Genomic DNA, 12628 nt, shown 5'->3' on the forward strand with positions numbered 1-12628 from the left:
TAAATTTGTTATTTGAGTATTTGTTATTGGTGCCGATAGCCTATGGGCAAGTGTGCCGTCACACAGTTTCTTTGCACTACGGGTGTCCCGAGTTCGAATCCCGGCTTGAGGACTCTTCCCGATCCCGCCTCCTCTCTGTCCCCCACTTCACCTCCTGTCTGTTTTACACTATTGTACCATAATAAAAGGGAAAAACACCAAATATATATATATATATGTATGTATGTATATATAATATATATATATATATATATATATATATAACTTGTCTGTTAAAGTTGCATAAAGTGTATTTTGTTTTTAGTTTTGTTTACATTGTGAAAATGCTGAAAATGAATGTGGGTTATTGTTATTTTAACTAGCTAAACAATAGAAGCCTATTGAATGGCTTAGGATAGCTGAGGTACATGTGTGGGTTTGTGAATAATAACTCTCATAACTCATCGGACAGAGATGAATCACATCACATGCTGATCTGATCCATCTGACGCTTGACAGACATTCTCCACATGCTTAGAGGAGGAGTTTCTTCATGATTCTCACCTTAAGAATGACAGAAAATGAGAAAGAACCGAGACCAGAGAAACACCAACAACAAGGTAACACAATCTCTACATAATATCATTTATTTCAAAGAATTAAGTAATTTTACACACGGTGGATCTGAGTGTTACATGAAGTTGAAAAGAAGATCTTGACTTACTCAAGTTCTTCTTGAAGCGTCTTCATTTAGAATACTTAAACAGGGTGAGTTCAGATTAACTGGGACATTATCCTCAGTCATCTTAGAGGCAAAAGGTGACCGAATTTGTCTGATTCACCCATGTAGATGAGAGATTATTTATAAGAATAATTGATATTTAAAAAAACCTTTGCCGCAATGAAGGATTTATGTTGTTGATATAAAGATCTGATTGACCCATTAACTCTAAACCGCAGATCTCTGTTAATAAAATCTCAACACAAAAGATCCAGTATTGAGTCAGCTTTTAATAGATCAATTTGTAGCGCAAAACCTTCAAACCTAAAACTAAATTAAGAGCAATTAAACGATGATTCGGGTGTCTGAGAGAATCGGAGCGCCGCCGCAGGTTCATCTGGTTTTTCCGCTTAAAGAATGTGGTGAACAATGACTTTTAGTTCTTGAATTGACAGGAAAAAAACACGTGATTGTGAAACTCACATTAGTGTCTGTGTGTGTAAAGATGTCCAGAAATGTGGAGGTGATCATTAACAACGCAGCTCAGAATGATCAGACCGACGCTCCCGTTCACATCACAGAGTCCAAGCCCGGAGAGCATCCCGGAGTCAAGGGATTCTTGATGATATGTCCGGCCGTACTGGGGGTAAAAACATGCTTTTACAGATCATAACTAGTGCTGAGAGTCTCTGGGGTCGAGCTAAACCAGGGTGTGTGTTTGATCCGGCAGTGGCTGGAGATTCTGACCGGTTTCGTGATTTTTGGACTCGTCTTTTGGATTTACACTCTCTGGCTGTTAATACCGGCTTGCGTTGTGAGTCTCTACTTTTTTATACACTAATAGTCAAAAATCGTAATAATTAGAATTTTGAATGTTTCTGAAAGAAGTCTTTTCTGCTCACCAAGGCTGCATTTATTTGATCAAAAACAGTGAAAATAATGTTCCAATTTATAATATCTGTTTATATGTGAATATTAACGTTAAATGTTAAAATGTAATTTATTTCTGTGAATTTTCAGCATCATTACTCCAGTCTTCAGTGTCAGATGATCCTTCACAAATCATTCTAATATACTGATTTACTGCTCAACAAACATTTCTGATTATTATCAATGTTGAAAACAGTTGTGCTGCACAATATTTTAGTGGAAACCGTGAAACATTTTATTTTTCAGGATTCACAGAAAGATCAAAAGAACAGAAATCTTTTGTGGCATTATAAATGTCTTTACTTTAACTTTCCATCAGTTTCATGTGTCCCTGATGAATACTTACAGGTTTCTTTTTTTTCTTCTTCTTCTTTTCGTTGATTTTAAAGGAGAAGTCCACTTTGAGAACAACAATTCACAAATACTTTACTCACCCCCTTGTCATCCAAGATGTTCATGTCTTTCTGTCTTCAGTCGTAAAGAAATTATGGTTTTTGAGGAAAACATTTCATGATTTTTCTCCATATAATGGACTTCAATTGTGCCCCCGATTTTGAACTTCCAAAATGTAGTTTAAATGCAGCTTCAAAGGCTCTAAACGGTCCCAGCCGAGGAAGAAGGGTCTTATCTAGCAAAATGATCGGTAGTTTTTTTCGGAAAATAAAAATGTGTATACTTTTTAAGCACAAAAGCTCCTGTAGCACAGGCTCTGGCATGCGCGTTCACGATGTACTATTGAATCAGGTTGAAAGGTCAGGCCGAACATAGGTAGAAGGACAGACCCAGTGTTTACAAAGCGAACGCACAAAGACAAGGAAGTTGAATGCTGTTTACAAACAAAAAGGTACAACAATGTTGGACGATTCTGAAGTTGTAGGAGAAAATAAGATGGAGTTTTTTGCCATTCTCTACCATTTTTATACCATTTTTCTAGTACACAGACGATGAACTTAGACATCATTCGTAGTAGTGATGGGAAGTTTGGATCATTTTACCGACTCGGACCTTTGAGTCTCGTTCAGCAAAGCTTTTTTCGAGTCATTTCGTTAATTTTAGCAAAATCAGCATCACGTGACAGCCCCATAAGATGAACAAGCAACTCGAAAAACCTAAAAACTAATTTCAGTACAGAACCTAATAGGATAGTGCTCATGTTCTTCGCGAGTCACATTAAAGATTCGTTCAAAATGAACGAATCGTTCAAGAACGACCCGTGGACGCGCATCCGAGAGCCTGTGCTAAGCAATCTTTTGTGCTTAAAAACTACACAAATTTTTATTTAAAAAAAAAAAATGAGTGATTGTTTCACTAGATAAGTCCCTTCTTCCTCAGCTGGGATCGTTTAGAGCCTTTGAAGCTGCATTTAAACTACATTTTGGAAGTTCAAAATCGGGGCACCAATCAAGTCCATTATATGAAGAAAAATCATGAAATGTTTTCCTCAAAAACCATAATTTCTTCATGACTGAAGACAGAAAGACATGAACATCTTGGATGACAAGGGGGTGAGTACATTCCCAGCAAACACAGAACGTTCCCCTAACGTTCCCCTATGGTTCCCGTTTGGTTATTTTTTTGGGAACCAAATGAGAACGTTCTAGGAACGTTCCCTGTAGGTTCTCTTTTTAATAACCTACAGGGAACGTTCCCAGAACGTTCCCTGCAGGTTATTTTTTGGTTTAATTTTAAAACCTAAAAAGAACCTTCCCAGAACGTTCCCTGCAGGTAATTTTTAGGTTTTATTTTTAGAACCTACAGAGAACGTTCCCGGAACGTTCCCGATAGGTTCCCAGAACGTTCCCCTAACCTACAGGGAACGTTCTATTTACGTTAAGAAAACTTTCCTGGCTAACCAATAGGTAACGTTCTCGGTAACGTTCTGGGAACCAAAACCTAACGTTCCCAGAACGTTCTGGGAACCAAAAATTGTTAGCTGGGTTATTTGTAAATTGTTGTTCTGGAAGTGGACTTCTCCTTTAAGTGCACTTTGGCTGCGTTTACACTGCAAGTCTTAATGCACAGATCCGATTTTTTTCCCCCGCCTGTTCACATTCACTTTAGACAAGCGTCGTATCTGATATCCGTGTTTACACTAATCTCCAGCATAAAATCATTCCACGGGCTTTCACGAATATGAGCGCAACGACTGACCCTCGAATTCTGGATTGACTTTTGCTTATTCATATTATCCAAAGTCGGCAAAAGTACCCCACAGCAAATAATTGAACAAAGAAAGCGAAAGCGGCTTTTTAATGCTACTTTTAGTGAGACTCACTCACTGTATTTCATCCCGTTCTTTAATAGGGTTACAATTTCTTTTCATGTTATGTTAAAGCTGTAGCATACAATGTCATGTTTATCAAAATCGTCTCCCCTCCTTGCTGAACGTGTTCGTTCTAAAGTGAAAGTAAAATGGGAAATAATAGCGCGCATACGATAGTCAGGTAGGAGTGGTGAAACCAAGTCGACTCCTTTGACGAGAAGGAAACGGTACAACTTTTTTGCGTAAACAAGACTAGCTTTGAGTTTCTATTGTGAGCGCTTACGCTTTCTTTGTTTAATTATTTGCTGTCCGGTATACTTTTGCCGAGGCGTGTCTAGCAAAAGCAGATTGTGACGTTCAACGCAATCCGTCGCGAAGAATCGGATAATGCGTGTTTAGACGTAGGTCTGATGTCCAGATACCAGATATATGTATCTGATTTAAAACCACATTTGGAAACGGCTCAGATCGGATGCGGAAAAAATCGGATCTCGTGCAGATTTTTGTGTTTACACGCGTGCATCAAATTCCCATCAGTGTCAGATGTGGGCAAAAAATCGGATTTTTTTCTGCCAGTGTAAACGCCTTTGCCTCCACTTCGTGCATTTAAAATCCTTTAATGCACGGCAAACCATTGATTATCCCTTACATAGAATACAGATAAAAAAAAAATAAAAAGTTTATTATTTCACTATTTTTACTGTGTTTTTGATCAATTAAATGTAGCTTTGATGAGCAGAAGAGATTTATAATTCCAAATGTTTAATCTGCAGTGCATATGTATTTATTATTTAATCAGCATGATATAGAGCTGTAAATAAATGCATAATAATGTTCCTATTTTCTCATCTGTATGTTGTTGTCTGTAGTTAATTTTAATAGGAGTTATAACAGCTACAGCTGCATGTACCCACAATCCCTGTCTGGTCAGTCATCATTTAACATTCTTTAACATCAGTTAAAAAACACATATAGTGATGAGATCTACAGAGGTGTTTGATATTAAAATAAAAAGGTTTTTTGTCATGGCCAGGTGATCACTTCTCAGGTGCTGAATCTGCTCAATATCTGCAATGTGGTGGCAGCCATCATTCTGTTTTTCGTCACCGTCTTCATAGAGATTCTTAAAGATGCGGTGAGTGATTCATTCTGCTGATATAAAACCAGCACAACCTGTATGTGATGTTCGTGCACTTATCAGCAGACTCAAGTTTTGATCAAAAAACCTGTAATGCGCATTTAAATAAATGTTTGCATCAGCTTACAATGTGTAGTCTGAAATCAGAATGGATTCATTCAGACTGAGGAACTTTCATCCATGTAAACATACCTAGTGTGATTTGAATTATTGAGAAAGCCAACCTACTGATCTGCCACCTAAGTTTATTATTATTCTTCAAATTTCTGAACGCTTCTCCTCCTAAAGCTTTTAAGCTAGAACCACCAAACTCAGCCCAGCTCTTCAGACTGATCTCACTAAGTGTGCTGTCTCTTTTCTAACTGATCCGAATTATAGTTTTCTTAAAATTTAAGATTAAAAATCCTAAAAATCTCATAGACATTGACGAAATGTTCAAATGGGCAACACTATTCAAACTCCAACTGACAAAACTCAAACTTAAACTCCCAGAATCCCTTGAGACTCAATCAAGACTTCCCTTCTATGTACTATTTCTAATCAATTCAAACTTCCATTCTAATATTTTTTTAATCTATTTATCTATCTAGACAAGCCTAGCATGCTAGTAACATGCTAATCATGCTAGAATCATGCTAGTAACTTGTTGATCATGCTAGAAACATGCTAGCAACATGTTAATAACTTGCTAATCATACTAGCAACATGTTATTAACATGTTAATCATGTTAGAATCATGCTAGTAACTTGCTAATCATGCTAGAATCATGCTAGTAACATGCTAATCATGCTAGTAACTTGTTGATCATGCTAGAAACATGCTAGCAACATGTTAATAACTTGCTAATCATGCTAGCAACATGTTATTAACATGTTAATCATGTTAGAATCATGCTAGTAACTTGCTAATCATGCTAGAAACTTGCTAGCGACATGTCAATAACTTGTTAATCATGCTAGCAACATGCTATTAACATGCTAATCATGTTAGAATCATGCTAGTAACTTGCTAATCGTGCTAGAATCATGCTAGTAACTTGCTAATCATGCTTGAAACATGCTAGTAACTTGCTAATCATGCTAGAAACTTGCTAGTGACATGTTAATAACTTGCTAATCATGCTAGCAAAAAAGTGCTATTAACATGCTAATCATGTAAGAATCATGCTAGTAATTTAATCATGCTTGAAACATGCTAGTAACTTGTTAATTGTGCTAGAATCATACTAGTAACACGGTAGCACCTGCTAATCAAGGTAGAAACATGCTAGCAACATAGTAATCATACTAAAATCATGGTAGAAACATGCTAGCACCTGCTAATCATGCTAGAAAAATGCTAACAACTTGTTAATCATGCTAGGATCATGCTAGCAACCTGATAATCATGATAGAGACATGCTAGCAACCTGCTAACAACTTGTTAATCGTGCTAGAAACATGTTAGCAACTTGCTAATTATGCTAGCAACTTGCTAATCATGTTAAAACATGTTAGTAACTATCTAAGACTATATCTATCTGAGATTGTATTGCCTTCAAAACATTCAAACTTTAACCTTTTAAAACTATTTTAGACTGAAAACCATCAAACTTAAAACTTTTTTTTTCTTAAAACTTTTAAAACTTTTTCAAACGTTCTGGTGCGGCTTTCTCACACCAATTTAAAATTTGTCTTGGCAAACTTTTTTATCTAGTTACCATTAAAGTGGTTCATGCTGTTCAGATCTATTGACTTATGAAACCTTGGGTCCTACACTCTCAGAAAAAAGGTACAACAGCTGTGACTGGTGCAGTACTTTTTCAAAAGATATACTTTTGTACCTTTATTTCTGAGAGTGTAACAATTAATATATTCATGTTTATTTGTAATGCCGTAATTCTACTAATTCATCTGATTGTTGTAGTTGTTTGAAGCTGTTCTGCGTGCCCATTTACTGACTAGTCGTTCAGTGAGTTCCAATTCTCAGACCGCAAACATCATCTTCATCGCCTGTAATGTTCTGGCGCTCATTCTCTCTCTTCTCATCATCGGGACGTCGTGCTGCTGGTGTAGATCGGTAAATCCATGTTTATTTGAGATCTATAATGTCATGACTACATGAGATGCTCACGATGTGCTGCTTCTCCAGAGAAAGCGTCTGGTGGTGATTCATATGAGTTCAGCTTCAGCTGCAGAAGGCGGTGATGAGGTGGATTATCCGTGTCTAGAACCTTCACCACCAGCCTATAGTCCAGTCCCGTCTTCAGATCCGCCGGCTTATGAGGTCTGTATGTTACCCTTAAACTGTTGGAAATCTTGAAGGTTTTGGAGCACAGACTTAATACTTTTTTTTTTTTTTTTTTTTTTAAAAAAAGCAGATTATTGCTGAAGTGAGAAAAGGGATGCCAAAAAATTTTAAATGCACAAAATACTATTTTCATATATGAAATATTAATCTAAATAAGTTGTGTTCCAAATTTTAGGTTGATATTACAAAAAAAAAAAAAAAGAAAAGAAAAAAGAAATAACTAAGATTTTGTTTGGGTGCAGTACCAAACATTTCCACTAGATTAAATAAATGTTTACTTCCTCATGCAATTTTGAAGTAAAAAATTAAAAAAAAAAAAAAAAACCAAACCATTAAATTTGTGTCAAAAATTACATTTTTAAAATTTCAATGAAGTAAATGTGGTATCATTTTGTTTCGATACTGTTTTTTATGTAACATTTTGTGTTTTTAGGGGATTTTATGCCACTTTAGACCTGAAAATAACATTTCCAACTTAAACTGTCTTGAGTCTTGAATGTTTTGGAGAACAGACTTAGTAAGTCTGTCCTCTTTTTGAAAAAGCAGATCATTGCTGAAGTGAAAAAAGCGATGGAAATAAAAAAAAAATTACAGAAGTTTAATGCACAAAAACACTATTTTCAAATACGAAATATGTATTTTCAAAAACATTTTACTCAGAAACTGTGAGAATATCAATCTAAACCAGTTGTGTTCCAAATTTGAGGTTGATATCACAAAAAAAGAAAAAAAGAAAAACTAAGATTTTGTTTGGGTGCAATACCAAACATTTCCACTAGATGAAATTCATTTTTCATTCGTTTCCAATTCAAACATTACAAGTGTGACTATTTTTTTCCATAACCATTTAACATTCTTTTGTTTACATTCATGCATCTGGCAGATGCTTTTATCCAAAGAAGTTTGCATTGTATTTAATGCACACTTGTGATCATTCATGCATTCCCTGGAAATCAAACCCGTGATCTTGGCGTTTTTAGCAGCGCTGTGATCCACAGTTTGAGCTCCAGAAAGTTGGCTAATGAATGTCAACAGTGATCAGATTTTGTATTTGAGACATGGAAGAAGCTCAAACATAACTTTTGATCACAACATGACTCCCAGACCTGTTGTTCTAAAATGATGATGTGAATGTTCCTCTGTTCCTGCAGGAGGAACGACGCTCGACGCTCTCTGGAGTTTCTAGTCAGAGGTGGGCCATGAGAAAATGGAAAGAAGAACTGCAGCGCAGCAGAAAACCCATCCAAGTCTGACCTGGGTCGTTTATTTCCAGATCAGTCTGATTTCCATGCTCTAAACTAGAGCTTTAATGACCTGCGTTTTATTTGATCTCTTGTCGTGTTCCCAGGGCTCAGTTTAGAGCTCTTATCATAACACTATTTTTCACTTGCATCAGACGCCCATCCATCAATCTGACGCACATATAGAGAACATTCACTGGTGGATGTCTCAGAACTTTCTAGAAGACATTGGAACTTGTTTTCTGAAATGATGCACATTAGATTTTTTTGTGATTCTTTTTTTTTTTTTTTTTTTTTTTAACAACAACAATAGAAAACCGTATGTGAAACTTTGCACATGTGCATTATGAAAATCAGGGTTTCTGGTTCCTTAAAAGGTTAAAGTCAATATGAAGGGAATTTGTGGGGAATGAAAACTTCCCTTTAGTATTTTAGTTGATTTTTATCTGCTGTACTTTGAATTTTATGTTTTGAAGTGATGCTAATATATGCATTGTGTTCTCCTAAGACATTTACATTAACAATATAATGAAGGATTGTGTTGCATTTAATTTATTCCTTACATTTTCTTTAAATGCTTTTAGAAAAGTCTTACATGTAATTTCATAAAACTTTAATATAATTTTAGCATTATTTGAAGGAAAGAAATTATGGCATAATTTGTCATATTTTAAAATATGGTGTTAAAATGTGAGTTCGGTGAGTAGTTTAGAGACTATTTCAGTATTTAAATCAGGCACTGTACTTGCATGACTGAAAAAAGCTGTCCCAAAATAAGCGCTGAGATTTTATTTATGATTCTTGCTCATCTACGGACAGTTAGAAACTCAGGAAAAGTGTCTCAAAGTGCTTCTGCATTCTTTTTGTGTGCAATGTAACTATTTAATTTGAGCTTTTTTGTTTTTGTTTAAATGCATTTGAATGTGTATGTACAAGCACTGTTGTGAAGGTGTGATATAAAGTACATGTATTGTTATTAGTGTTATTGCTGTGTTTGATTCTCTGAAAAAGCTTCTTTCAACCCAAAACTAACAGAAACCAACAGAATGTGTTACCGCTTCTCTCAAAACCTCGTAAGAGATTTGTTCTCTAAACTCTGAAGCTTCTGAAAATGAGCCATCAGGCTGCAAATTCTGGAAGCTCCACAGAGATCATCCTCATTTCACCAGATCCACTTCTGACAGCACTAGTAACCACTTCACTAGCTTCAAGATTCCTGGAGGAGAGTCGAGTCTAAATCACTTCAGAGTTCAGGGTTCAGTCCCTTCCTTTTCACAACGCCACAGGTGATTCATTTGATGGAGCTTCAGAGCCTCTAAAAGTCTGTGAATGAATTGGGATTGAAGATCTAAACTGTCGAGACCCTTCAGTACCTGTTCACCTTCAGTTCAGATGTCTGGGGTTATTTCACTCTCAACCGGAAATGTGGAAAAGCAAGAACATCAGGACCTGAAGATATTCTACTGAGAGCTGAACCCCAATAAGAAACCTCTCCAATCTCCCAAACCATTTGACCAGAAGCTTCTAGTCTGACGTCTTAATTTCAGTGAATATCTAGACATTTGTTTTTAATTCTGAAGTATTTTTCTGGGCAACACATTCTGTTGGTTTCTCGTCAGTGTTTTGCCATTTAATTCATTTATGATCTGTTGGAGATGTTGTGTTCTACATATAGAAGATTCATGATTGAGCAGAACTCTTTCTTCACAAGCTACAAGGTATGTCATCTCCCTAATACTGACAATTATTTTTAAAATGATTAAACAGTTTCATGTGACATTATCAAACATAAAATGTTTGCCTTTTAAAGGGATAGTTCACCCAAAGATGACAATTACCAGCATTTACTCACCCTTAAGTTGTTCCAAACCTGTACGAGTTAGTTTTGCTGAGCACAAAACAAGATATTTTGAAGAATATTGGTAACCAGTTGCTGGTAGCCATTGACTTTCATGATAAGTCAATGTGGCTACACTCAAGTGCAGTGTTGGGGGTGACGGATTACAAGTAACGTAATCAGATTTCCTTTAAGTAACTAGTAAAGTAATGCATTACTTTTCATTTACAGGAAAATATCTGAGTTACTTTTTCAAAAAGTTTCCTTTTTGAATTCAACCCCATTTTATTAACCAATGTCTTTGCTGCTGACCTTTGTTGATTCAATTCAACTATACTAATAATCAGTGTTGGGGGTGACGTATTACAAGTAACACAAGTTACGTAATATTATTACTTTTTCCAAGTAACTAGTAAAGTAACGCATTTCTTTTTAATTGACAAGAAAATATCTGAGTTACTTTTTTCAAATAAGTAACACCAGTTACTTTTCCCTCCGTTTATTGATTAAAAGTTCTCCTGTCCCCATGCTGAGAAAAATCAGGAGTAATATGTTAGTTCTAGAATAAATGTGAACATGCATTAATTCATCTCATTAACAAAAAACAGATTCAGTATTCCTCAAAATGAATAAAAACAGTGAAATTCAACTCAGAATATGATGCAAACCTGCAATAATTAAATATGTTAAATAATACAAATATCCTTTATGCATTTAATACCATTTTATTAACCAGTGTCTTTGCTGCCAACCTTTGATGATCCAATTCAACCATACTAATAAGAAAAAATTACTCAAGATAATCTAACATTTGTTTTCCTTTTTTTTTTATATTGCTGAAGAGTTGATATTTTTTTCTTCTGCAGTCTACTGTACAGACGTGAATTTACTTTTCTCAAAGCCTGAGGCTTTTGGTTTAAAAAGGCTTTTACATTTGCCAAAAATAGAACTTTTTATATTAAAAACAAACAAGCAAGTCCTGCCCAGATTTAAAAAGTAATGCAGAAGTAACCCAAAAGTACTGTAACGCATTACTTTCCATAAAAAGTAACTAAGTAACATAATTAGTGATTTTTTTAGATGGTAACACAATATTGTAATTCATTACTTTTAAAAGTAACTTTCCCCAAACACCTATTGTTCAATATGTCTTCTTTTGTGTTCAGCAGCTGAATGAAACTCATACAGCTTTAGAGCAATTGTATGATGACAGAATTAGATTTTTGGGTGAACTGTCCCTTTAAGGGACTAATTAGACGTTCTTCGGGTTCACTACTGTGTTCTGACACTAGAGGTCAGTGTCCTCAACATTTAGTGAGATCTCCTTGCTACATATGTGACCCTGGACCACAAAACCGGTCATAAGGGTTGTTTTAAGCTGAATAAATAGGCTTTCCACTGATGTATGGTTTGTTAGGATAGGACAATATTTGGCCGAGACACAACTATTTGAAAATCTGTAATCTGAGGGTGCAAAAAAAGAATCAAAATATTGAGAAAATCACCTTTAAATTTGTCTAAATGATGTTTTTAGCAATGCATATTACTAAGAACTTCATTTCCTCTAAGAAATTTACAAAGTATCTTCATGGAACATGATCTTTACTTAATATCTAATGATTTTTGGCAAAAAAGAAAATTTTGACCGACACAATGTATTTTTGGCTATTACTACAGATATACCTGTGATACTTAAGACTGGTTTTGTGCTCCAGGGCCACGTATTTCTATCTGTACAACTTTAGAACTTATTGATTCCTGTTAATAATGTGTAATAATCCATCATAAATGTGCATGTAGTATTTCCCTCAGTAAATCAGTGTTTTCACTGAATTATTGAGATCATTCAGTTATTGATATGAGTTGCTGTCTTGTTTCAGATTTGCTATATTGTGATGTTGTTCAGCTTTTTTTGTATTTAGATTTTTTTAGATTTTAGATTTTGATCACACTTTAGTTTGGGCTCCAATTCTCACTATTAACTAAGATTTTTGCCGCAAACTTCTAATTTCTGCTTATTAATAGTTAGCAAGGTAGTTGAGGATGTAAAATATGGTCATGCAGAATGTGTGCTTTATAAGTACTAATAAACAGCCAAAATGCTAGTAATATGCATGTTATTACACAACTAGTTAATAGTGGGAATTGGTCCCCAAACTAAAGTTTTACCTTTTTTTCTTAACAGTTGTGGAAAAGGCACCAGTTTTCAAAGCTTTTTTCATTCTATAA

The 12628-nt window shown here is 35.3% G+C and overlaps 1 protein-coding gene across 1 annotated transcript; it reads left to right on the forward strand.

The window, feature by feature from the left end:
• Positions 1-478: 478 nt before the first annotated feature.
• On the forward strand, positions 479-8859 carry LOC127178196 (uncharacterized). The gene is made up of 8 exons (XM_051130916.1): positions 479-599; positions 1206-1346; positions 1431-1514; positions 4763-4819; positions 4927-5028; positions 6938-7090; positions 7163-7297; positions 8473-8859. Exons 1-8 carry the CDS (start codon positions 561-563, stop codon positions 8572-8574), a joined length of 813 nt encoding a protein of 270 aa, XP_050986873.1. The 5' UTR covers positions 479-560; the 3' UTR covers positions 8575-8859.
• The last annotated feature ends 3769 nt before the right edge of the window (positions 8860-12628 follow it).

Source organism: Labeo rohita, chromosome 16 (assembly GCF_022985175.1).
Source record: "Labeo rohita strain BAU-BD-2019 chromosome 16, IGBB_LRoh.1.0, whole genome shotgun sequence".
Lineage (NCBI taxonomy): Eukaryota > Metazoa > Chordata > Actinopteri > Cypriniformes > Cyprinidae > Labeo > Labeo rohita.